This window comes from Cynara cardunculus (genome assembly GCF_001531365.2).
Source record: "Cynara cardunculus var. scolymus isolate 2C chromosome LG 9, CcrdV1, whole genome shotgun sequence".
Taxonomy (NCBI): Eukaryota; Viridiplantae; Streptophyta; class Magnoliopsida; order Asterales; family Asteraceae; genus Cynara; species Cynara cardunculus.
Genome location: NC_037536.1, coordinates 8028474 through 8053924, shown reverse-complemented (window position 1 = coordinate 8053924; position 25451 = coordinate 8028474). Strand labels below are relative to the sequence as shown.

General features: G+C 33.2%; 3 protein-coding genes across 6 annotated transcripts; 1 reads left to right on the top strand and 2 right to left on the bottom strand.

The window, feature by feature from the left end:
• The first annotated feature begins 3422 nt into the window (after positions 1-3422).
• LOC112518045 (pyruvate decarboxylase 2-like) lies at positions 3423-7064 on the top strand. Its single transcript, XM_025125575.1, has 6 exons — positions 3423-3944; positions 4384-4547; positions 4651-5301; positions 5500-5617; positions 5807-5995; positions 6687-7064. Exons 1-6 carry the CDS (start codon positions 3423-3425, stop codon positions 6855-6857), a joined length of 1815 nt encoding a protein of 604 aa, XP_024981343.1. The 3' UTR covers positions 6858-7064.
• A 7210-nt stretch (positions 7065-14274) lies between these two features.
• Positions 14275-16291, bottom strand: LOC112518136 (chlorophyll a-b binding protein CP29.1, chloroplastic-like). The gene is made up of 2 exons (XM_025125716.1): positions 15785-16291; positions 14275-14831 (listed from the first exon to the last, which is right to left on the bottom strand). Exons 1-2 carry the CDS (start codon positions 16289-16291, stop codon positions 14469-14471), a joined length of 870 nt encoding a protein of 289 aa, XP_024981484.1. The 3' UTR covers positions 14275-14468.
• Positions 16292-20946: 4655 nt separating this feature from the next.
• LOC112518144 (high mobility group B protein 1) lies at positions 20947-24588 on the bottom strand. Of its 4 annotated transcripts, none has more exons than XM_025125731.1 (8): positions 24491-24588; positions 23850-23913; positions 23240-23359; positions 23095-23152; positions 22934-22978; positions 22068-22148; positions 21925-21993; positions 20947-21282 (listed from the first exon to the last, which is right to left on the bottom strand). In XM_025125731.1, exons 2-8 carry the CDS (start codon positions 23909-23911, stop codon positions 21226-21228), a joined length of 492 nt encoding a protein of 163 aa, XP_024981499.1. In that variant the 5' UTR covers positions 23912-23913; positions 24491-24588; the 3' UTR covers positions 20947-21225. The 4 variants fall into 4 exon arrangements, with proteins under 4 accessions (XP_024981499.1, XP_024981502.1, XP_024981503.1 ...); XM_025125734.1 differs by having other exon boundaries at positions 21925-21999; positions 22075-22148; XM_025125735.1 differs by having other exon boundaries at positions 21925-21999; positions 22075-22148; positions 23850-23922; positions 24491-24542.
• Positions 24589-25451: the final 863 nt, after the last annotated feature.

Genomic DNA, 25451 nt, shown 5'->3' with positions numbered 1-25451 from the left:
CTTTGGATCTCAAGCTCAAACCAATCGAACACCACTTTTGTGGTTCTTTGTGGCTATTTCACGACTTTCATGATGTGATATCACTTATTTCGAGTCTTTCACTCAAAAACATTTACATCTTTTAGATCCTAATGTAAATTATCTGATTCACACTTGTCATTATGTAATTGAGCTTTGATCATTTCCAAATTGGACAATATGTTGGTGCAAAAAAATTTTCAATAATTTTCTCTTATTAATTAGATTATTTGTCATCATTCTTTGATCATGAATCTTTTTTAGTAACCTATATGTTTAGCTAAAATGAAATACAAACATAATATCAATAAAAATTATATAAACTTATACGTTATTAATATATATATATATATATATACATAATATATATATATATATATATACATAATATATATATATATATATATACATAATATATATATATATATATATATATATAATTTTATAAAAAAATTATATTAGCGGCAGGTTGGGGGATTGGACGGGTTGAGCTAGGTCCAACCCAGTTTCAACCCTCCTAATTTGCGGGTTAGCAGTTAGGCGGGTGGACGGTTAGGCGGGTTGAATTTAATTGGGTTGTTAACAGGTTGTGTTGGGCGAGTTTCGCAAGTTGACGACTTTTTGTACACCCCTAGTATTAATTAAATGCTAAATTTATAATTTAGACGTAAATTTTGTGATGATGATGAATAAGTATGTGAATTTATATAAATTTATATATAAGTTCAACACTATAATATTCTAATGGGTAAAATACGCATTTAACATTTATCTGTTACAAAAATAAACAATCTTATTGATTCAGATTTCAGACTTCAACACCACCTTTTATCAATCAGAAATGAAATAAGATTTCAGACTTTACTCATTTTAAAAAACAAACGTCACCGAAAGAGTCTTACCCCGATAAATGAGGGTAACGACTCTTCAATGTGATTATCGACTTTGCTATAATAAAAAATTTGGGGGTTACAATCAATTGTTAATCAAAACCACCTTCAAATTATCGACGTTACTGTGATAAATATGAAATTGTACAAAAAATTATATAAATTGGATAAATTTTATATACTTATTGTAGATATCAGTATATTTTATCGTAAACATTGCACATATTTGGTATATTTTTCATAAACATACATCATATATCATCATAAAGTTTGATATAACCATAACAGGTACCAAACACAATTTTTGGATTTAAAAATAACTAATACGACATTTTATTTAAAGACGATTTTAAAACACTTGTTGAAACGTCCAAAAACGTCCTATAAACCTATTGTAACATTTTTTTTAATAGAACGCTTTATAGTAGGGTCTATACATTTAAGTTTTATGAATTATTTCATTTGTCAAATTTTATGTAACTACTAACCCGCCAATCCAACCCAACCCGCCTCTTACCCGCAAGGGTTAAGTTAAGTTATACTTTTGAATGAGTTAGGTTGGGTTGAGATTTTTTCAAACCGTCATAATTAGGTTGAGTTATAAAAATATTGTAAGCCGTCCAACACAACCGCATACACCCCTACTGACACATCAATAAAAAATACAGATTTAATTATTTAATTAAATTTGTATCACACATTCAACGATGAATGGTCGTACAAAAATAAAAAAGTAGACGATTACTACCCCTTTTTCATGATGAATGCAAATATTGAGGGTTAAATGTATTTTTAAAAATAATAAATTTTTTATTTCAATAAATATCTTTTTTAATGATAATAAATTTATAAAATTAATAATTATAATTAGGTTTATCATTATTTTCTATTAATTGTTAATAAAAAATAAAAATAAATATGATGTTATTAAATTAACTGATTGACATTTGAGAAAAAAAGTTTATAAAAATTATCATATTATATATTTTTATGAGAGTTTTAATAATGTTTTGAGACATGTATTTTAAAATTAAAAAAATAAATATTTTTGAGTTTTTAATTTATTTTTCTATACTTTTCTTTTTAAAGTAGAAAAAATAAAACAAATAAAATTAAAAAATATCTAAATTTGGAGAAGTTTTTCATCAGTCAAATTAAATACATTTTATATTTCATATAAATTTAGTAAAATATTTAAATCAATTAATTATTTTAAGATATAAAAATGAGTTATTCTTTTTGTGTGTTAAATAAATTCATGAGTGAATTACATTTAGTCCCTTATCTATGGTTGTTTTACGGTTTTCGTCCCTACAATTCCTAAAGTACTCTAATAATAGCCCATCTTTCATTTTCCGAAGCCCAAAGTGATCACTTTGATTAACTTTGTCAGTCCCAACTCCGTTAAGTGTATCATGTGCCCCGCATGTGAAGGGTATCTTGGTCTTTTTACCATCTTCTTTACCCTCACCTCCATTTTCAAGAACATTAACGACAACCACTATCACTGATGTCCTCTACCCACCACCACCACAATTAAAAAACAATGGACTATCAGCATACATCATAATTTATAGGAACAAAAACTAAAAAACAGTCATATAACCAATAATGGATTTCCCTCCAAATTCATTTATCTATACCATATTATAAAGCATTTGACACAAACTTTTAAAAATCATCTTTTATACATTAAGTACTGTTTATTGATGCATATTACTTAAAATTCAAGATTACAAGAAATTTTACGTAAGTACAACTTATTAAAACTCTATTTTTAAATTCATGTAATTAACTGCAGATAAACATAATCAGATATAGGATAAACATTCATTTTAGATATAGAAAACCTAAAATATAATTAAAATAATCATTGAGTTCTAACAAAATGTTTAATTATTATTTTTATAAAAAAATTATATCATTAAATCAAAAATAAATTACATTATTACTAAATCTAAATTAAATTATAATAAAACACTGAATTAAAAAGGTTATACCAAAAAAAGAAAACTATTAAATAGTTAATTTGATACTAATACCGATTTAAAAAAAAAAATTATGCTATCTTCAAATTTATATTTCATTCAAAAATAAAAACATTACCGTTTTCTCAAAACCACATAAAATTGTATTATATCAATAGAGACAAATAATAAAAACTAAACATTAAAATAAAGATTTATCTAGCTGTATTGTGCAAGTATCTTTCTACAATAATTAAATTACAATATTACACATTTAAAATAAGTTAATTTGATCGGTCATTTGTCTAAATTTCAGACAAATTAATTTGATTGGTTACTTTTTTACCTTTCCAATAAATTAATTTAATTGGTTAATTTATAAAACCAGCTTCTCGTTTTACAAACGACACAACACGTAAAACCGCCCCTTGTATTCTTTAAACACTCCACCACGAGTCGCACTATAAATATTCTTTCTCCCTTTTCTCATTTCCATCATCAATTGACTCCTTTTCAAATCTAAATTACAAGCTCTCTCAATCAATCTATGGATACCAAGATCGGTGCTCTAGATGTTGTTCCTGTTTCCAATGGCAATGTATGTTGTCCTCCCAAAACCGCTGTTGCTTCTTGTGTACAGTCCTCCCCTGTATCGTTCAACTCCAGCGAGGCCACACTCGGTCGCCACCTTGCTCGCCGGCTTGTCCAGATCGGTGTCTCCGACGTGTTTTCTGTTCCCGGTGACTTCAACTTAACTTTGCTGGATCACCTCATTGCTGAGCCCGGGCTCAATCTCATTGGCTGTTGCAACGAGCTGAATGCAGGCTACGCGGCCGATGGATACGCTAGGTCTCGTGGCGTTGGTGCATGCGTTGTGACGTTCACCGTTGGTGGACTTAGTGTACTCAACGCCATTGCCGGTGCCTACAGTGAGAATCTTCCGGTTGTTTGTATCGTCGGTGGACCGAATTCGAACGATTACGGTACGAACAGAATTCTTCATCATACTATTGGATTGCCGGATTTCAGCCAAGAGCTTCGTTGTTTTCAGACAGTCACTTGTTATCAGGTATATAACTTCGCATTTCTATTTTATAAGGCGTAAAATGTACCGTTTATAATCATCGATCCATCGTCATAGCTGCTGATTTGTAGAGTTGCAGTATCGAACTAGCGATTCATAATAATTTAAATATAAATGTTCGCAAGTATAAATCATATGTCTATAGACAGTCATTGATTCGTTGAAGATCGATTTCAACCAAGTACTATTTAGCATAAGGATTTAATTTTCATACTGCCATTAGAAACTCAACTTTTGCTGGAATAGTAGACTAGAGAGATTCCTATATCCTAAGGTTGCAATTTGTTCATAAACAGTTAACATTGCATTGATCTCTGAGTTTGTACTGATGGGTGATGGCCACAGTTTAACATATCTATAGCGATGGGAATGATAACTGAAAAGGCAGAATTGTTTGCTTAACTTGTTACTATTTTTATCGCAGGCTGTGGTGAATAACTTGGAAGATGCACATGAACAGATCGATACTGCGATTTCGACTGCTCTGAAAGAGAGCAAACCTGTTTACATCAGTATTGGCTGTAATTTGTCTGCAATTCCACATCCTACTTTTAGCCGGGAACCAGTTCCATTTTCTCTACCCCCTAAGTATGTTCTACAAATATCCTTCATATTTATAAACACGAATTTATATGCTATAGGTGCATTTCGTTTGTATTTTGGGTTTATGGGAATTTTTTTTTATGTGTAGGTTGAGTAACCGCATGGGTTTGGAAGCAGCTGTTGAGGCTGCAGCAGAGTTCTTGAACAAGGCTGTGAAGCCTGTAATGGTCGGTGGACCTAAACTGCGTGTTGCAAACGCATGCCAGGCGTTTGTCGAATTGGCAGATGCATCCGGATATGCTCTTGCCGTCTCCCCTGCAGGAAAAGGGCTAGTTCCCGAGCACCATCCTCACTTCATTGGGACATACTGGGGTGCTGTAAGCACAGCATTCTGTGCAGAAATTGTTGAATCAGCGGATGCTTACATATTTGCTGGACCTATATTCAATGATTACAGCTCTGTAGGTTACTCTCTCCTTCTGAAGAAAGAGAAGGCGCTAATCGTGCAACCTGATCGTGTTGTGGTTGGAAATGGACCCACTTATGGTTGTATTATGATGAAGGATTTCTTGCAAGCATTAGCCAAGAGGCTTAAGAAGAACACCACTGCCTATGAGAATTACCATCGGATTTATGTGCCTGATGGGCATCCTCTGCAATGTGCTCCTAAAGAACCATTGAGGGTTAATGTTCTGTTTGAACACATACAGAAGTTGTTGTCCAGTGATACAGCTGTGATCGCGGAAACCGGAGATTCCTGGTTCAATTGCCAGAAACTAAAATTGCCACAGGGATGTGGGTAAGCATCAAAGAGAGTGTCAATCAAGTTTACATATGTTCTTTATCATGTCAATGGAAACAACCTCTTTACCTCTTGGGGTAGAAGAAAGGTCATCGACTACATCTAACTCTCCCTAGACCCTACGTTGACTTGGGGTTTACTGTGTTTGGTTTACATTTTATCATCGTATTTTGATTATCCAAATGGGCATTGTAGGTATGAATTCCAGATGCAATATGGGTCGATTGGATGGTCTGTTGGTGCTACCCTTGGGTATGCACAGGCTGCGACAGATAAAAGAGTGATTGCTTGCATTGGTGATGGTAGCTTCCAGGTATATACTCTCTCTTTGGGTAGATATCAGGTCTATATACATCTCATACCCGACCCACCTCCGTGTAGGATATAATGGGCCTGTTTGGTTTGATTTGATTTCTATCGACTTTCTTGATCTCAATGGAGCTTTTTTAAGATGATCCATTATGATTATTCGGTATGTTGAACCTATTTGAACCTCAAACAGGTTACGGCCCAAGATGTGTCTACAATGCTGCGATGTGGCCAGAATAACATCATCTTCCTGATAAACAATGGTGGTTACACCATCGAAGTAGAGATCCATGACGGGCCTTACAATGTGATCAAGAATTGGAACTACACTGCATTAGTTGATGCAATCCACAACGGCGAGGGAAAGTGTTGGACGACAAAGGTGAGCAACTTTCATTTTAACACTTGCTATTTTAGCGTTAGAAACAATTATTCTTGTTGGAGTTCCACATCGACCAAACATAAACCATCAAATCTATATATATACACCAACGGGTCATTGGCATTGCTCATATGAATCGGGGTTACTGGTACAACTCATCCTTCTAGTAGTTTACGTGAGTATTTATCGTATATAAATATTATATGTAGGAACTTCCAATCCTTTTTTAGAAAGATTTAAAGAGGTTCCAAGTGGTATGTCTAGGGAGTCGGGCACTTTTGCCTTCGTATGAAGGGGCGTGTTATGCAGATCATCAAAACCTCAGTATATTTAGGAACCTCCACTCTCCGAGGGGTTGTTTGTTTACCTCTTAATAGTTCCATTAAAAGGCAGTCTCTCAATCGTTAAGAGGTGAACTTTGTTTGGTAAAAAAAGTCTGCCCCTTAATGGTAGTCTCTTAATCATTCTGTATAATACATGAGAGTCTCTTAATCATTGTAAATAATTACCAAATAATTATATTTCATTTTGTATAATACATGAGAGTCTCTTAATCATTCTGACCACTTAATCATTCTATATCAAACCATTCAGCAATTGCCAAACATTCCCTAAGGGTTATTTAGATGTAGAATCAAAAGGGTTCCACATATCCTAACACTTCATCATAAAAACTCGATTAAATATGTAGGTGTTTTATGAAGAAGAGTTGATCGAAGCGATAGAGACTGCAATGGGAGCGAAGAAGGATTGCTTGTGCTTCATTGAAGTGATGGCTCATAAGGACGACACAAGCAAAGAATTACTCGAGTGGGGTTCGAGAGTCTCGGCTGCCAACAGCCGTCCTCCAAACCCTCAGTAGATCGATGCCTTCCATAATTATCGTAATTTTTATTCGTATCATCGAAATAAACCAAACGGAACGTACTATTTTTCTAGGCCTATTTGTAAAAATACGAGAATGATGTTATGTTGTATTTGATATTTTGATTCAAGCAAGTGTTGTTTTGATTTGAACGTTTGATCATTTTAATTACACCTTTCACAGAATACACGTCAATATTTCATATTTGATTCATGTAAGGTTTATGTTTGGTTTCAACGTTAAATAAAACACTACAAAATACACAGGTTTCACCAACCGATTTTTCTGCCGGTAACTTCCGGTGAATCACAGGCGGATTTTCTCATCAGTAATTGTCAATCCGTTGGTAATCACGATTGCTGACCAAAATTTCTCCGGCAATGAGATCTGCCGGTGATGGTTTTTTTGAGGATTACCGATAGATTTTCCCGTTGGTGAAACCCATTGTTTTGTAATGAAAATTGTTGAAATCATATGTAGTTGCATCGTGCATGCATATGATTTATATATATAAATGTTTAACAAGGGTTGAATTTCGGTGAAAATAAGTGTTAAGGTGAGAAGTATAAGAAATAATCTCTACCATTAGATGCATTGTCATCGTCAAACACCACATGATTAATGGTGGGTTTGGGATTGAAGGTGATCAAGGGTCCAAGTATGAGAATTGGAGATCATTTTCCCCGTTAATATAAGATATTTTAAATCAAATTTGTTAAACACCACACTCGATCAATAATGATCCATGTTTAAAACTCACATATTTTCATATTTTGCTTTTATAGAGTATCAAATATTTATATATGAACAAAATCACATCACATTCGTAATTGTTTGATCAAACGCTTTCGACTTTCAATGAGGTGGGGCAGGGAACACGTTCCTCGTCCCCATCCCCGAATCCCGGTTTTGTGGGGAATCCCCTTCCCTGTTGGGGCGGGTACACCAGGTTTCCAATAAGACGGGTCTTGTTCTATACTTAAGGTCTAGATCACTTCTTACGTTTTTTACACGGTCATTCTCTTGTTTAACAAATGATAAATAAAAATAAGTTTAGCAATATGAAATGTTGCTAAATTTATATAAAATAATCACTATATTTGTTTGCTTATTTGTGTTTTAAACGATAAAAAAACGATGTTTAATACATTTTACATTTCAGTTTATAGGCCTCCTCATTCATTCAAAATACGTTGACGATGATCGATTCTGACCACAACCGAACATATATAGGCAAAAAAAGCTTATAAAAACGAGAATCGTGTATTAGGGGCTCTTCGGCAGCTTCAAAACTATTTGGTACAGAATGATTATGTAGCCAGAATGGTTAAGAGACACTGTATAATTTAAGTGTCAAATAGAAAATGATTGTTTGGAAACAGTTATGAATGACAAAATTACAATTTTATCCCCAATCCGCATTGAATGAAAATTAACGTTGACAAAAGTTCTAAATGAAATTTTTTAATGAATCACAAATCGTTAAAACGTTTTGGTAACATTCATCTCTTCCTCTATCTATATAACAAACTTGTCGGTCAACAGGCACAATTACATGAATAAGAGTCTCATCTAACGCACCGCACCTCACCTATTGCCCCTTTATTAAAAAAGAGTAATGACCCGTAGCTAAACGTAATTTTATTTTCATGTCAATCATCCCTCTTTAATGCATTAAAATGGTAAAACCGAACACATTCAGGTACTTTTAATGGAATACTTTGGAGCGAAAAAGAACATAAAATGGATTTTTCGATCATATCTCACTCATCGAAGCCCTGATTCAAGCGATTCAAAATGATCCGGAAAGACAACAAACGGCCAAACGAACCGAACTTTCAGCAAACTGTTTGTGAACAGTTCGGCGAGAAGTTCGTTTATTTAATAAATGAACGAACATGAACAACTTTTTTGTTCGTTTAGTTAAACGAACGAACATGAACAAAAGTCTTGTTCATTCATTTATGTTCGTGAACGTTTGTTCATTTACTGTTCGTTTACATTTGTTTATATTCATTCATTTATTTTCATTTATATATTAAATTTAAGGGTTAAATGCATGAAATAGCAACATATTTTCATAAAATTTCTTATTATAGCATTCTACTTTTGTTTTTCTTTATTACAGCAATATACTTTCAAATTATTTTTTATTAAGACATTGTACTTTAATAAATCTACCCATAATAGCAATGGGTAACCTGTTACCTTTTAAACCGATTAACCCTTTGATTTTTTTGCTTGTGTGGTTTTAATGAGGTGATGTGGATGACACATCATTTTAATGACTTAACTAAAATTAAAATAAAAACTTATTTCAAATTATTATTAGTGATTTTCATTTTTCATTGCTACTATCTAAAAAACATTTAATTTTTTTTTATTTTTTCTTATTAAGTTACATTCAAATTAAATATTCTTAGAGTAAAATATTTATTAAATAAATATGAAACATTATTTACGAGATATATTTTGTTTGTAAAAAAAGTAACTTTTCCTATTTTATGTTGTTCAAATAAATACATATATTTTAAAATTCTCTTTAAAATATTAACGAAATAAATTGTTCTCTACAATTTTTTAATATTGTTATATTAATAAATAATTCAAAAAAATCTAATTAATTTAATATATTTATACGTCAAGTAAAAAGTTTTTGAACAAATATAATATTTTTTTAAAAGATAATATTTTTTGGTAAAAAAAAACAATTCTTATTTTCCTTTTTTTTAAAACATATATTTTTTTAAAAATATTAACGAGATAAGTTGTGTTCCACTAGTTTTATTGATATTGGTATATTAATTAATAATTCATAATTTTTTTTAATTCAGTTAATACATTTATTAAATAACATGTAAAATATCTAAATATTAAAATTAAAAATACAGTGTTTAATAAGAACTAGTAGATGTTATAATAAAATAATTTTGAAAGTACAATAATGTAGTAAGAAAGCCACATCACTATAGTACAATAATGTAGTAAGAAAGTCACATGACTATAATAAAATAATTTTGAAAGTATAATGGGTAAATTTAAATCAAAAGGTTACCCAATGCTATAATGGGTAAATTTTTAAAGTACAATGTCCTAATAAAAAATAGTTTGAAAGTACATTGCTATAATAAGAAAAACTGAAAGTACAATGCTATAATAAAAAAATTTATGAAAGTAGATTGCTATTTTGTGCATTTTGCCCTAAATTTAATATATAATCTTTTATTTATTTACTTTGAATTCAAATAATATTTATTTATGTTTGTTTAGCCCGTTCGTTTATGTTCGTTTAGCATGTTAACGAACGAACATAAACGAACATGAACACACCTGATTTCTGAACGAACAAACACGAACACAAAAAATTTCGTTCGTTTACCGTTCCTGTTAATTCATTTGTTCGGTTAAGTTAAACAAACGAACATGAACAAGTAGTGGCGGATCCAGGAAATTAATGGGGTGGGGGCACGTTGGATTGGACTTGGGGGAGGGAAGCATATGACCATTTGGGACCATGGGGAAACCATGTGAGGCAAGAGTGAAAATAGAAAATTTAATCTAGTCAACAAAGGTTTTTGGTTTTTGACCGGTGGCCTTTTCCCCCTAGTGCTTAAGGGTGCGTTTGGTACGCTGGACAGGGTGGGACAGAACAGGACAGAACACATTTGTCCTACGTTTGGTGTGGCTAGATGTGGAACTAAGTTGGACAAGCATAGGACACGCGTGTTCCACCATACCCCCCTAGAACTAAGTGGAACTCAAATTTTTTCCCACGTTACCCTTCTTCCCCTACCTGGCTCATCACATCGCTTCCAGTTCCATCCCCTTTTTCATCCGCCTCCATCGCATGCTTCATCAACTCCATCGACGGCGACCATCGACGGCGTTCATCGACGGCGACCATCGACAGCGAGTTCCAATCGGCGTTGCTTCTCTTCTCGACTGTTCCAATCGACGGTACGCTTCTCTTCTCTTCTCGACTGTTCCAATCGACGGTACCTCATCCGAGAGATTTCCTTTTTGTGCTGAAAACCTAGATTTTCTTGATTCAAAACCATCTGCTTGTAATTTCAGAGGTTTATCGCTTCTTCGAATTAGCAGAGGTTTATTGCTTTCGTTCTTGATTTCAACAAGTGCCCAAGATTTTCTTGATTCAAGATCTGGTTTCTTGCAATTTCAACTAATTGATGATTGTATTCGCTGTTTTCTTGAATTCGTGAGCTGGGTTTAACCTCAATTCATCTTTACCTAAAATCTGATGCATCTTGTAGTTGTTCATATCTGCTAAAACAGCACCTGATTCATGTTTCTTTGTTGGGTTTTGATTCATGTTTCTACTGATTTAGAAGAACTTGACAGCACCTAATTATGTTTCTGATTTTGTTTGCTACTGTTTTTGATTCATGTTTGTTGTTTTTGATTCATGTTTGCTGTTTTTTATTCATGTTTGTTGTTTTTGATTCATGTTTGCTGTTTTTGATTCATGTTTGTTGTTTTTGATTCATGTTTGCTACTGCATTTTGTTTGCTGTTTTTATTCATGTTTGCTGTTTTTGATTCATGTTTGCTGTTTCTGATTGCTGTTTCTAATTGCTCACTAGGGGTAAATTGGTCATTTTAACCAGTTATGTCATGTCCTGTCATGTCTTACCAAACGTTGAACAGTTGTCATGTCCTGTCCTACCCTGTCCTGTCATGTCCTGTCTGTGCACCAAACGCACCCTAAAGGCTGGATCCACCTCTGTGAACAAGTCTCTATTCATGTTCGTTCAATTCGTTTACAGCCCTAACGACCATACAACTTTGAAATTTTCGAGTTTTTGTTAATTCCTGTCACGTTTGAGCCCAAAACGACGTCAAAAGTTAAAATAACAAAACTGGACAGAAAAAGAATAATAAGAAATATTTGTGTTGCTGAACACAAACGAAGCTCCAACACGGGTTTCCGAATAAAATCCACAAATTTTAACAAACCTTAGGGACTAAAAACGTAATTTGCAGTTTTTTTTTTTTTTTTGGTTGTATCAGCCAGCCTTCGGCGGCTGTCTCCTTTAAAAAAAATTAATTTTCAAAATATATTTTATTGGTGGATGATATTCGATTCAAGATATATAAGTTAGGAATCGTTTATCAAACATTTATCCGGTAAGTGTTTACCGGTAAAATTTAACATTATTATGTATTTATTGAGTAAGATTTTAGTCCACCAAAACGACATTGTATACAACAATGTACCCGGTAAGCGCTTACCGTGGTAAAAGTCGCCGCCCTCACTTACTGGGTAAGACTATTGGTACTTGTCTCGCTCTTACCGGGTAAGATTCTTGGTCCTTACTATATTCATCCGGTGAGGTAATGTTACTTGGTAAGCTCTTACCCGGTAAGTGCTTGGTAAACGACCCCTTAGTTTTATAAACTTAAGCTTTGTTATGCGTTTAACGATGCATGCAACAAATGTAAACTATAAGAAACTTTTTAACTATGTTTTGATTTTGCAAATTATATAAACGAAAACATACCGGAAATATTCTTCTAAGATTTCTTTGTCGTTCTGACATATTGGAGGTCTTCTCGTTGGACATTGGTCATACGACTTCTCCAGCAAATTCCATCATTGCTTGCAGTACTTGATGAAAGTATCTATGGATGGTCTCAGTTGAGTGGTGAAATCTTCGTTGAATCATTCTAACTAATAACAATAACAGATGATTGTTATACAAAAATAACAGTAACATCAATAGTGATTTATGGTTTTTACTGATTAGAGGGTTCGTATCTGAAGTTTCTTTAACGAGGTCTTCAAACTAGCATATTACTGTAATAAAATATTAGCGATACTAGCATATACTAATCGCAATAAATCCATATTGTGTCAAAATGTTGCGATTCAAAATGCTATTCAAATTGTATCCTTCTCTGTATACATGAATATACTTTTTCTCTATATGATAACGATTAGCATTTCGAAAACTCTAAGGTCTCGTTTGGTTTGCAGGAATTGAATAGATTTGGGAGGATTTGGATTCAAATTCATTCAAATCCCATGTTTGGTTTGTAAGATTGCTTGGATTTAAAATCATAGGATTTATCTGAAATCCCTCAAGTATAGGATCTTGAAATCCCACGGAGGTGGTTAGGCTTTCACGGGATTTCATAAGATTTCTATACAATAATGTTTTAAAATATGTTAAAAACACTTGTTTTCTAGTAAGTCATTAATAAAAGTAATATTATTATTTTTATAAATAAAATTGATTAAATACAAAACTTTTGTACAATTTTATAAAGTTAAAACTTATTAAATATGAAAACCTCGGAAAAAGCAGGTCGTGCAATTATGATCTCTAACCAAAAACCTCTCGCTATGTTGAAAAATCCCCGAAAAGGCTAAGAAAAAGCACATTGTAGATGCTCTAAAAAGGTAATGTTATGTGCAACCATTTAATGTTAAAATCGGGTCAAATCATGCATTGAGAATGTATAAAATAAAATATTGATGCTGACGTGTGTGAGAAAAAATTAATAGGTAGAGATTTATTTAACAATATCTATACTATATTATAAAGCATTTGACATACATTTTTTTATGCATGAAGTATTGTTTATTGATGCATATTACTTAAAATTCAAGATTACAAGTAAATTGTGTGCAAGTACAATTGATTAAAGCTTCATGTTTGAATTCATGTAACTAACTACAGATAAACATAATCAAATAGAGGATAAACATTTCATTTCAAATTTAAAATATAATTAGGATAATCATTTAGTTCTAACAAAATACTTAATTATTATTTTTATAAAAAATTATATTAAAGCAAAAATAAGAAAAAACGAATTAAAGAAATTACACAAAAAACAAAAAATTTTAAATTGTTAGTTTGGTACTAATATCAATATATAATTTTCAAAATTATATCTTCATATTCATATTTTATTCAAAAATAAAAAAATTATCGTTTTCTTAAAACCATATAAAACTGTATTATAACATAGACCGAGACAAAAAAATAAAACGAAACATTAAAATCGAGATGTATCTCGCTGTATTGCGCGAGTACCATTCTAGTATATATAATATGCATTTAGCCCACCAAACGCTAAAATATATGATATCATTGTTACCTTCTCTAACTTCCTTATTATGAATAAAAAAATGTGGCTATTTTCGTTCTTTTTACAAAAAATTCACCATAAATCGTAGCCCAGATAAAATTGATCCAATCATATAGATTAATTCTCAAGGTTCTTAACCTAAAATCATAGCCCGAGCTTAATGCTTCTTTTAACAGTATGATTTATGAACATTTTTAACTCGACAGTTCAAATACCTCAATTCAACTCAAAATATGTTATCGAGTTTTTGAACGAACTAAGTGGAACACTGGTTTGGGACCTATATTATGTATTCAAAATCAACTCAAACTCAAGAATTACTATGCTCGAGTAACTCGTTAAACACTTGAATTGTTTACACACCTGATCATGACAATAAAAGCAGTTTATTGTCTCGCTTGTTTTGTCAAATGTTACAAACTTTACAAGATAAAAGTAACGATAAAAATAGAGAGAGGTGATATATATCAAGGAGATGACCAAAAACGAGGGTTTAAGAAAAGAAGCCGAAGGTGTCGAGGATGGTGGTGTGAAGTGGATCGCTCAAATGTGTAACCCAGTTGTTGAGGGGTCCTTTTCCGGTGGCTGCTGCTTGGACAGCGAACCCGAGGAAAGCCACCATGGCAAGACGGGCATGCTTGATCTCGGCCAATTGCAGGGTGGCTCTCTTCTCGGGGTCGCTGGCTAAGTTCAGTGGATCAAATGGACCACCGGGGTACAACCTCTTTTCAGAGTCGAGTTCGGCATTTCTTTGGAACTCAATGTATCCGATGATCAAAACCTCGATCCATATCAAAGTGGTGATGGAGAATGGGAGTGGTTGGCCAAGATACGATGATCCATCAATCAGTTCCACCTGAAATCCAAAAATAACGTTTTGAATTTTTTTAGCCGCCACTTTCGAGTGAAATATACTAGAAATTTTTTGTTTATATGCATGACTGGTGTTGGCATAGATATGGGAATTATAATTAGCAAAAGGAAAAATTGCACCAAAATACAAACAACTTTCACCTGATTCTTATTTTGGGGAACCAACTTTCAAAATCGTCATTTTGGGGAACTAACTTGCACTTGATTCCTATCTTAGGGAACCAATTTGCAAAATAATTATAAAAAAATAACTAAAATTCATTTTTTTTCAAAAATTAATGCAATAAAATCTATTTTTCATTTCAAATCTCGTTTTTTTTTAATTCAGATATCAAATTGAAGATTTAAAAAAATTCCAAATTACCACAATAAAAATTGTTTTTTACTAATGCAATAAAAAAATCAATTTAATAGAAAAAAATTAATTGATGCAATAAAAAAATATATTAAATATCATATTCAAGATTTTTATATCTAACCAATCCTTATCAATGTTAAAGTTTAAATCAAATTTGGCAAATCAAACCAAAAGTTTGATAGAGACCCATAAATTACCTGTTACATGTTCAACAGATCAACCAGACCCTTAAATAAACAAAAAGTTTGATAGAGACCCCTAAATGACGATTTTGAAAGTTGGTTCCCCAAAATAAGAATCAGATGAAAGTTGGTTCTATTTTGGTGCAACTTTCTCTTAGCAAAAAATAGTGACTTGTTTGTTAGCAGTTTAACGGGACCCTCGGCTTATTCAACCACCTATACATGACTATTTGGTAATAGATTTAATATAAAAATTAGCTTATTTAGTACGTTTTATACAAAAGGTCAAATGTAAGATATATACCTATGAAGATGATGTTAAATGACGATAATACCCTGTGGACCATTTCATTTCTAAAAATGTCAAATGCATGATAAGTACATATGCGTACGTACCTTTCCGGCATCTTGCCATGTAACGCCGGTGACGGACTCGACGGTGAGAGCGCCGAGTGTAGCCAACATCGCCCACCGCCCATGGATCAGCTCGCACTCCCTAAACCTCTGAAGTCCAAACACCTCGCTGTAGGGTTGGAAAGGCGTCGATTTCACATCCGCAGCCTCGAACCGGGTTCCGATCACGTCTCCCGCCAAATTCTTCGCCAAATTCTGGTCCAAAGAATCCAAATCGAACTGCAAATATTCCGCCGGTTTACCTAAACCGAATGGATCGAATCCGTAGTCTCCGACCAGACTTCCATCTAGATACTCCGGTGCTTTTGCGCCGGGATACCATAACGGGCGATCGGATGTAACGGTTTTGGGTGCTTTTTTGGGGGCGGCTTTCTTCTTTCCGAATCCGAATCGGGCGGAAACTCGGCCGGAGTTGGAATGTAGCTCCGGGAGACGAGTTCCGATGAAGGAGGATGCAGCGGCGGCGGCGGCGATGGTGGTGGATGCCATGGTGGTGATCGGAAGTGTGAGAGAGTGGGATTTTGGGTTGGTGATGTATAGGGTTTGATGGGTAGGAAGGGATGAGATAAGTGAAGGAATGGTGACCGTTGGATGAAGAGTGTGAATCCATCTGACGGATGAGAAAGCCTAGGCCTTATCTAGCCTTATCTGGTTGTGAAAAAAATCGTAGTTGTGGCTGACGTTTATTACATTTTTAAAAATTATAAAATAGGAAAAATTACGTTTTAGTCCCTGTGGTTTGTATAAAATTTCTACTTTCGTCCTTATAATCTTGATATTACGATTTTCTATCTCTATATGGTTTATAATTCATTATCTTTTTTGTTTTTATGATTAAATTTTTTTTTTTTTTCGTTTTTATTGTTTATAATTCATTTCGATTTTAGTTATTCATACTTAAAAGTAGTGTTTTAATCTCAGGGACAAAAATAAAAATGAATTGCAAACCATAGATATGAAAATCAAGATTTCACCAAAGAATCTTTAACTTAGTGGTATCGTAGTCTTTAGCCTCTTAGGTGGTCAAAGGTTCAAACCTCACCAAATGTGAAGATGGTGTAAGTTTATTTGTTGTATTTGTCGTATATAAATATTATATATTTCAAAAAAAATCAAAACTTCAAAACCATAGAAACAAAATCCGCTACTTTTGCCAAACTATGAGGACGAAAAACGTAATTTACTCTATAAAAAAATATAAATTTTTACATTTTCTTATTTTATTATAACTTTGATTACTATTTTTAAAAGGGTGATATTTACATACATCTCATTTAATTTCAAAATCAGATCAAATCATGTATTGAGAATGTAAAAAAATAAGTTTTGATTTTGATATATATGAGGATGAAATTCAATAATATGGGTGCATTTAATCGACAGTTTTCATCTTTTAGTCATTCCTCTCCCGGTCTCCATACATGCACAAGCGGTTTTGTCACAACTTGCGGAGGGGGCATTTAAAAAAGATTATGAGTGGTATCTGGAAGTGTTACGGAACTGCCACCAGGTGTCCCAAAATCGATGTTTATAAAGGAACTCAGTATTATTATTCTTTGAAGATGACCCCTATGCAAATTGCAGCTATGGCACTTACGAAGATATTGATATTATGATAAAAGTATGAGATAAATGGTTAGGAGGTGAAAAATGAGGGACAAAATAGTCATTTTTGTTAATTTTCCTTTTAGTAAACTTAATTTTGAAAGGTATTATATTTTTTATACAAAAGAGTATATTATAATTTCATGAATAAAAAATAAATATTTAATGAATTTGTAAAAAAAAATTAAATATTTTTAATCATAAATGATAAAACTGATCTTTTAAAATAAGAATTGAACAGAGTATGTTTTATTTTTACAGTTCATCGTTTATCTCTTTGACAAACAGAACAATTATACAAGTTGGTAACCGATTAATATATCAAAACGAATTTATAATACAAATTTATACAAACCCCATAAAAAAATTACAAAAAACATGATGAATTTTAATGTTTTTGAATAAACTAACTTGTAATATGTATATTAGTCTTACTTTCATATTTAAATAACAATTTATTTTTTAAAATATCTGTTACTTACATTTTATATTCATTATTAAAGACATCGTTGTGTGTGTCATAACTCATAACCACCATGGTTAAAGGACCTCCTATTATATCAATTTCAAGTGAGGTGGTTGTTAGCGATGAAGGACATAATGAATGTGAGATTGCTATACAGATTGCGGGTTATTTTTTACCTAGGTAAGCGCTTACCCAGTAAATTGTTGCATTCGATATGTTTTGATGTACTAAAATCTTGTGCATCAAAATAAATCATAGTGTTGACTTCTATCGGTAAGCGCTTACCGGGTAAGCAATTGAGTATACGTCTTAAAATGTCTAAGCACTTATCTGTTCAAAAACTTAATTATTTAAAACAATAAAATCGATTAGGTTTTTTTCGACTTTTCCCTAAACGTGTTTCTGGTTAATGTTATAGATCCATAATGGATATTTATACCCACCAAAGACCCAATTCCAAGTATTAAACTACCAATAATTCTATGGGACCTTCTTTTGTCGTACTGATTTTGGAGTGATATACTTGTTCAAACAGATAAGGTTTCAAGTTTGACGGTGATAGTCTGGGAGTTAGATTGGACTCTTAAGTTAACCACCTAAGGGGACATTGTATACCTGATTTGTCTTTTACATGATACTCTTTGAATAGATTGTTATGGGCCAACTTAGGAATTACCAGTTACAAAGCCTTAAAAATACATGTTTTTGTTGGATTCATTCGATAAAAAAAAAGTGAAATGGTCAAGTTCGAGCAATCCGTGCAAAAGATGATCGATAACAACAACTCTCCAATCAAGAATTAGACCAAGCGTTTGTTAAACTCGTGGTTCCACAACGTATAACAAAAGAAAGCAAGGTCGGGTAAATGGGGTCAACGACCAACTCGGCTAGCGTGGTCTAGATCGTGTGACGTATAGCTTGGCCTTCGTTTTTACGGTTCATCTAGCAGTATGGCTACATCTATGTGAGTATGAAGCACAAATAAATTGAAATAGTACAATGTTATGAAATGTACATAATTGTTTGGTAGTGGCTTATTTAGTAAGCTTCTGGGAAGAAGCTTTATACAGAAAGTCAAGTGTTTTCCAAACATGTATCTCCCAATTAAAAATCACGTTCCTTCCATCTATGAAGCTCTTCCAAACAAAAAATCTTTTCAATCCATATAGACAGATTAATACACACAAACAACTTTATAAATACAATGCTTAATAGAAGACTAACCAAACAGCCTGTAAGTCTTTTCCAAATAAAAGTAAAGACATGTCATAACTAAAAATGCAGAAAGGACATGTTAAGTGATTTTGGACCGATAAAGACCAAGGACCGGTCCTAAAGGAACTGATAGAAAAGGTCCTGTGCAAGGACCGTCGTAGGCAAAAGCTCATTTTGGTCCTTAACTGGTTGAAACAAAGCTTGAATAAAGCCTGAAACCTGGTCTTTGGTCAAGACGAGATAAAAAAATTAAATAAAAAATATGAATAATATTCGAGAAGAAAAAACCGAAGATGCTATAAAAAGATAATTATTTATAATGTCCCAATTTAACTAATTTTGTTATCTTACTATTAATTAGTTTATAATTAAATGAAAATTTGAGGTATTCTTTAAAATACTTGTACAATTCATTATTTTATATATGTATTTGTTATTTTTTTTAAATCCAAAAGGACCAGTTAGGATTGCCCGTTCGGATTTAGTTCTAAATTTTTGGCCAGACTAACCGGACTTTTTTGGCTCATTTTTTTCTATTAGGAAAAACTCGTCTTTTTAGAATAGGATATGACCCGATCGTTATATACCTCTAATCATAACCATCATACTCTTGAGGAATAGATGTCATCAAATTAGAGCAAAGAAAAGAATGACACATGGTTAAAAAAACGTGTATTCAACTAACCAAACCAGAACAATATCTATAAAGAAACAAGGACTTTTCTTGCTTGCTGGGTAAACTTTAACGCACCCTTTACCTGATAAAAAACAATAATCTGTTAGGGGGTATTTGGTTCGTATAATGAAATTTGGTGGAACTGAATTCCATCTTTTGATTTGACTTTGAAGAAATTGGAATATAATTTGATCATGTGTTTGATTGGTGGGAATAGTAATAAAATCTCTAAAAAGAATTATAATATACATGTTTGTTTGATGTGGATGCGGTTTGTGGGAATCGGGAGTTAGGTGGGTGGATGGCAGTTGTAACGACGACAGCAGTGGTTTGATAGTGTTGTAATGGTGCCTTTTGTGTGGGAGGGTGGATGGTGGCGGCTTAGAAAGCTGACATTAACGGCATGGTAGTGGTGGTGATGGTTAAATTGGATCCAAATGTTATTTTTGTCTTTTTAAAACCAAATTATAAAATCCGTGGCATTTGTCAAGAAATCCAAATTCAATCCGTTGACTTGAAGGAATGACAAAAATCCCTCTACCGTGAAATTCAAAGGAATTTATCAGTGATACATTTCAAGAAATGAACCAAATAAAGGAATTAAAATATAGGGCCCGTTTACCAAATAAATGTTTACCAAGTCACATTACCTCACCGTATGAATATGATAAGAACCAAGAATCTTACCCGATAAGAGCGAGACAAGGACCAAGAGTCCTACGGGATAAGTGAGGGCGACGACTCTTATCACGGTAAGCGCTTACCGGGTAAATTCTTGCATACGATGTCATTTTGGTGGACTAAAAATCTTACCCGGTAAGTAAATAATAGTGTTAAATTTTACCGATTAAACACTTACCGGCTAAGTATTTGGTAAACGACTCCTTAGTTAAATGAATTGATCATTCCAATTTCGGGAATCCATGAACCAAATAGGACATTAGAATGGAACATTCACCATCTTCTACTAGAAAGAAAGAATGTGAAGGTGTTCGTTCACCTTCGAACGGTGAAACTTGTTCCGATATCAAACCTTTGCCACACCGAGAAAACTTCATGAACGACAAAAGGTCCATTCATCGACACCAATTAACGAGTCAAGTTAAAACCAAACTAGATCAAACAGACCCAGTAAATCTCAGATAAATAAAAGAACAAACAAGTAAAAGTACACCATTTTTAAGCATTGTAATGTGCAGAATGTATGATGATGATTGGTTAACTGTAGTAGGTGACAGTAGAATGGGTTTGAAATGACATTCAGTCCAAAAGGTAAAATCAACATTCAATTCAAACTAAATGAAATCATAGGGGTAGGGTACATAAGAAAGGTCAAATCTAAGCTATGGCCGCAACAACTTAAGTAAACAGGCAAGACCATAATCAAGTAAGCTATGAATATGAACATGCAAGTTTTCGGCAAATATGTGGTCTGAATCACACAGGTTTCGGCCCTTCATTTCATTCATCATCCTCATCATCGTCTTCATCGTCATCTTCTTCATCATCGCCACCATCCTGTAATGATACACAAACATATGTCCATGAACAAACTCATTGTACAATGCTCGGGCATTCCCACGGAACTTATTTTCAGCACTATAATCCAACATTGAAAAATAACAGTAAAATGACAAGTTTTGAAAAATATGGGTACAAATTGTTCACTATTTTCAAGTACAGTGTTTTTAGGGGTTGTTTAAGTGTACCATATTTTCAAATACGGTGCTTCCAGGGTTCCCCGGGTATCAAGGCATGTTTCACAACCATAAGCAAACTTTTTCAATAAGCTCAGGATGTTCACTTTTTTTCCAATTATGTCCCTTGTGTTGTAATTGAGTAATTTTTCAACGCATCATCATTTTACATTGTACTTATCAGCTAGTTTTTACCAAATGTGAGATGTTTATCAGCAAGTTGCCAAACGTAGCGCGACACAAATGCCAAAAATTATGGTTATAAAAGTTGATTCTTTTTTTCTTTTTGCTGTGATATCAGCAAGTTGAGTTAAGTGCACTAACTCATGGTTAAATTTACCAATTGGCCCACATATGCAAAGTACATTAAGGATTTCTCAATTCTAAACCACCCAACCCTCTTAATTAACTTTCTTGAAACTAGATGTAAAAGAAAGAACATATGTAATGGGAAAAATAATACCTGTCCGCTCTCCTCGTCTACTTCAGACTTAGATTTTTCGGATTCTTCATCATCGTCAGCCATGCTCTCCTGTTTAGTATACATACATATTTATAAGTACATAGGTCATTCCGTCAGTGAAATGAAAAATGTACAAAGGTTACCTGTTTTTTGTTGTATGCGTTCATTAGTTTCTCATAATCAGTCTTCCTTTTTGCAGCTTTGGCTTCATACGGTGCCTTTTCCTGCCATGAGTAGATAGAATAGCTAAGCTCCAATAAGGGTCCATTACACTTCAATGACAACCTTCACAGTTACCTAATGGCTGTTTCTAAGATCTGTTATGCGTCTCTTTAGTGGCTTTTGGACTAATTAGTATCTGACCTAGTCTGGAACCTGATGGTTATGGGGTTCAATTCTTATTACTATGCGGGTGCTTATTTTCTTTGTTTAGACTTGTCTTCACAAAAAGAACTACAGAAAAAAAATCAATCATGTTTCTTTTAGATGATGATTTAATAACCAATTGTAAGGTGATAACTGCAAGCTGTGTAATCCAATTTAAACCTAGAAGCTACAACGTCAAGAGCTTGTGCACAAAACAAAAGGGGCCCAACTAAAACCAAACCAAACCAACCATGTATATCCCACAATAGCTAGGGTCAGGGGTAGGATGTATTGCCTCTACCCCAGAGGGTAGAAAGAGGTTGTTTCCGTGAAGACCCCTGGCTTGCAAAACAAAAGCAATAAAGGGGGCCAAATGTACACCACAGATAAGGTAGTGGACCCACAACCCACACTGGTCTACAGTGATGCATCGACCAGTCGCCTTAGGGTCGGGAAATTCGTTGTTTCCACAACTCAATCTTACCAGCACTAATGCAATAGGACACACACTGGTATGAGGAAAAGAAAATTTGATAGGGGGACTACACATCTACATGATGGAATAAGAGAAATACAGCACCGATGATGCACTCTATAAATAAACCACACAGAAGCCAGATTATGACAAGCTCAGCTTACTTACAGCTGCACTCAAGGATTTCCACTTCTCTCCGCCGGCTTTCCCGACCTATATGAGCAAGCAAATGCATAAAATGGACAAATAGGAATAAATAAACCAAAAGACAGCCTCATAACACAGTTTGTGTAGTTTTATCCAAAAAACGCAGAACATGTAATACTTACAGCTGAAACAGCTTTAATAGTGGGATTTTCTTTCTTGAATGTCTTCCTAAACTCCTCACTGTAACAATAAGATGATCCCGTCATCAGCAAGATATTATAAGTCCATTTACAACACCAACAAATGTCATTTTATGATCACACGTACAGAAAGACAAAGAAAGCACTGGGAGGTCTCTTTGGCTTGTTAGGATCTTTCACTGCTTTCCCGGCTTTAGCCTTGCTTTTGCTAACAGCCTTAGCAGGTGCCTTCCTCTTCCCTACCTTTCTGAAGGATAAAAAAAATAAGTTACTCATCAGTACATGTACAGCTACCAAACCAAGTTCTACCCTCTACTTCAATAATGAGTATCCTCGAAACAAAAAGATGCTATAAAAGAAAATCAATTCTTATGCTCCCAATTTCCCTTTCAACCAAGTGCATTTGTGCTACTGCGTTCGATCCTATGACACCTGCACGTAGCACACTTGCCAGTGCAACAGAATAGGCAACTAGAAAAGTGCCCAGAGAAACTCAATTTCAGATTTGAAGAATCTTTACTAGTTAAGATCAATATCAACAATGCTCAACAGTCTTACTCTAAAAATACACCAGATTGAGATACTAAGCTTAATTTTGAAAAACATAAACTATGACCTTCCCATTCCACAAAATGGCAAAAGGACTTCAATCCTTCCATAGAAGAAACCCATTCACTTTCATATGTCATTTAATCTATAACAATAACAAAAAACAAGAAACTAGCATTGATCTTAACTTGTCATCAACAGGCTTCAAGCTGTCCCTCTTTGCTGCCCCTTTACCCTTGGCACCCTTCATATCTACAGAGCCTCAGAAAATTTTAAACAAAGATTAGAACACAAATGTTTGACTACTTGTTTCCATGAAAATCACAACCACTAGTCAAAACTCTAAAATACTACTGAATCTCATGAACCAAAAGCAAATGCATCAACAACTTGCAACAATGACAATGGACAAATACAATCATAACTGTTTTCCAGGAAAGTTCACAATGTTCTTGAAGCATTCTATCATGTTATTCGCCAGCAACTAGAAGAAGGAATAAGCATAAGTCAACGAGCTAAAAGATAACAAGAAGAATATCAACCTCTCATAAAAAAACAAATTACACAAAACAACTAGAGAAACCCTAATTCAAATCACTAAGAAAACCAAATACAAACATCAAAGTTCACAAATCCAAAAAATCAAATACAAACATCAAAACAACACAAAACAGCAATCAAATCATCAAAAAATCAAACAAAAAACGGAGAAATTCACCAACTTCGAAGTAATTAACACAGTAATTAAGCAAAAATTGTTGAAATTGAAGTGGAACTAAACTAAAAAATAGAGAAATAATTGAAAAAACAGATCTGACAAAGAACATACCTAAAGCGAGAAGATAGAAACGATCTGTGTGATCGGTGAAGTGAAAGAAAGACAGCAGAAAGAGGCGAGTAAGAGTGACCGAAAGAATCAAGAAGACTTTAACCGGACAAGCCGGTTCACTTGTTCCCGTTTTGTCACAACGGCTCGATAAAAATCTATTCAAAGAATGTTGGTTACCGGGTATAGCCGGTTTCAGACAAAGGTAGAGGAATTAGTGGTACAAGAATCTGGTGTTTATACAATTTAGACCCTTTTGGTTTTTTCAATTTTGCATTTCCTTCCCTTTCGCGTGTTCTCATTTTAAAAAACAAAATTACCCAAAATATCATTTTAAACCTGATATACTAACAAAATAACCATTTTTTAAAGATTTTTCACAAAATGACCTTCAAAATAGTCAAAATTGCCCTCTCAGAACAATTTTTATGGTCATTTTATGAAGAAAAAAAAGAACCTTTGAAAAGTTGTCAATTTATTAATGTACAATGTATAAAATAGTTATTTTGGATAATTTCTCTTTTAATAAGCGTGTTGTGTTTTAAAAACCTTCTTTTAACGAAAAAAAAAAAGGAAAAAGACTTTGTGTGTTCGAAAAGTTTTAATAGATAAATAAAAATAATGATAAGTTTTCTTCTAAATTTTTTATTTAAATGTGAAATGAAAGATTTTAAAACTTTTTAAAAATATTATTAAAATTACAAAACTATTTGATATTTTATATATACTATATTATAAAGCATTTAACAAAAACTCTTAAAAACCATTTTTTATACGTAAAGTACTATTTATTAATGCGTATTATTTAAAACTCAATATTACAAGTAGATTATGCGTAAGTACAACTTATTAAAGCTCCATATCTGAAGTCGTGTAACTAACTGCAGATAAACATAATCAAATACAAGATAAACATCTCATTTTAAATATAAAAAATCTAAAATATAATTAGGATAATCATTGA

Excerpts from the sequence above, each read along its gene's own strand:
- LOC112518045 (XM_025125575.1), top strand. The coding sequence starts at position 3,423 with ATGGATACCAAGATCGGTGCTCTAGATGTTGTTCCTGTTTCCAATGGC. Across the intron at positions 3,945-4,383 it reads AGACAGTCACTTGTTATCAG|GCTGTGGTGAATAACTTGGA; the intron begins GTATATAACTTC and ends TTTTTATCGCAG. Across the intron at positions 5,996-6,686 it reads GAAAGTGTTGGACGACAAAG|GTGTTTTATGAAGAAGAGTT; the intron begins GTGAGCAACTTT and ends TTAAATATGTAG.
- LOC112518144 (XM_025125731.1), bottom strand. The coding sequence starts at position 23,911 with ATGAAGGGTGCCAAGGGTAAAGGGGCAGCAAAGAGGGACAGCTTGAAG. Across the intron at positions 22,979-23,094 it reads CTATTAAAGCTGTTTCAGCT|GTCGGGAAAGCCGGCGGAGA; the intron begins GTAAGTATTACA and ends TTGCTCATATAG. Across the intron at positions 22,149-22,933 it reads GGAAATCCTTGAGTGCAGCT|GAAAAGGCACCGTATGAAGC; the intron begins GTAAGTAAGCTG and ends TACTCATGGCAG.
- LOC112518136 (XM_025125716.1), bottom strand. The coding sequence starts at position 16,291 with ATGGCATCCACCACCATCGCCGCCGCCGCCGCTGCATCCTCCTTCATC. Across the intron at positions 14,832-15,784 it reads CATGGCAAGATGCCGGAAAG|GTGGAACTGATTGATGGATC; the intron begins GTACGTACGCAT and ends TTTGGATTTCAG.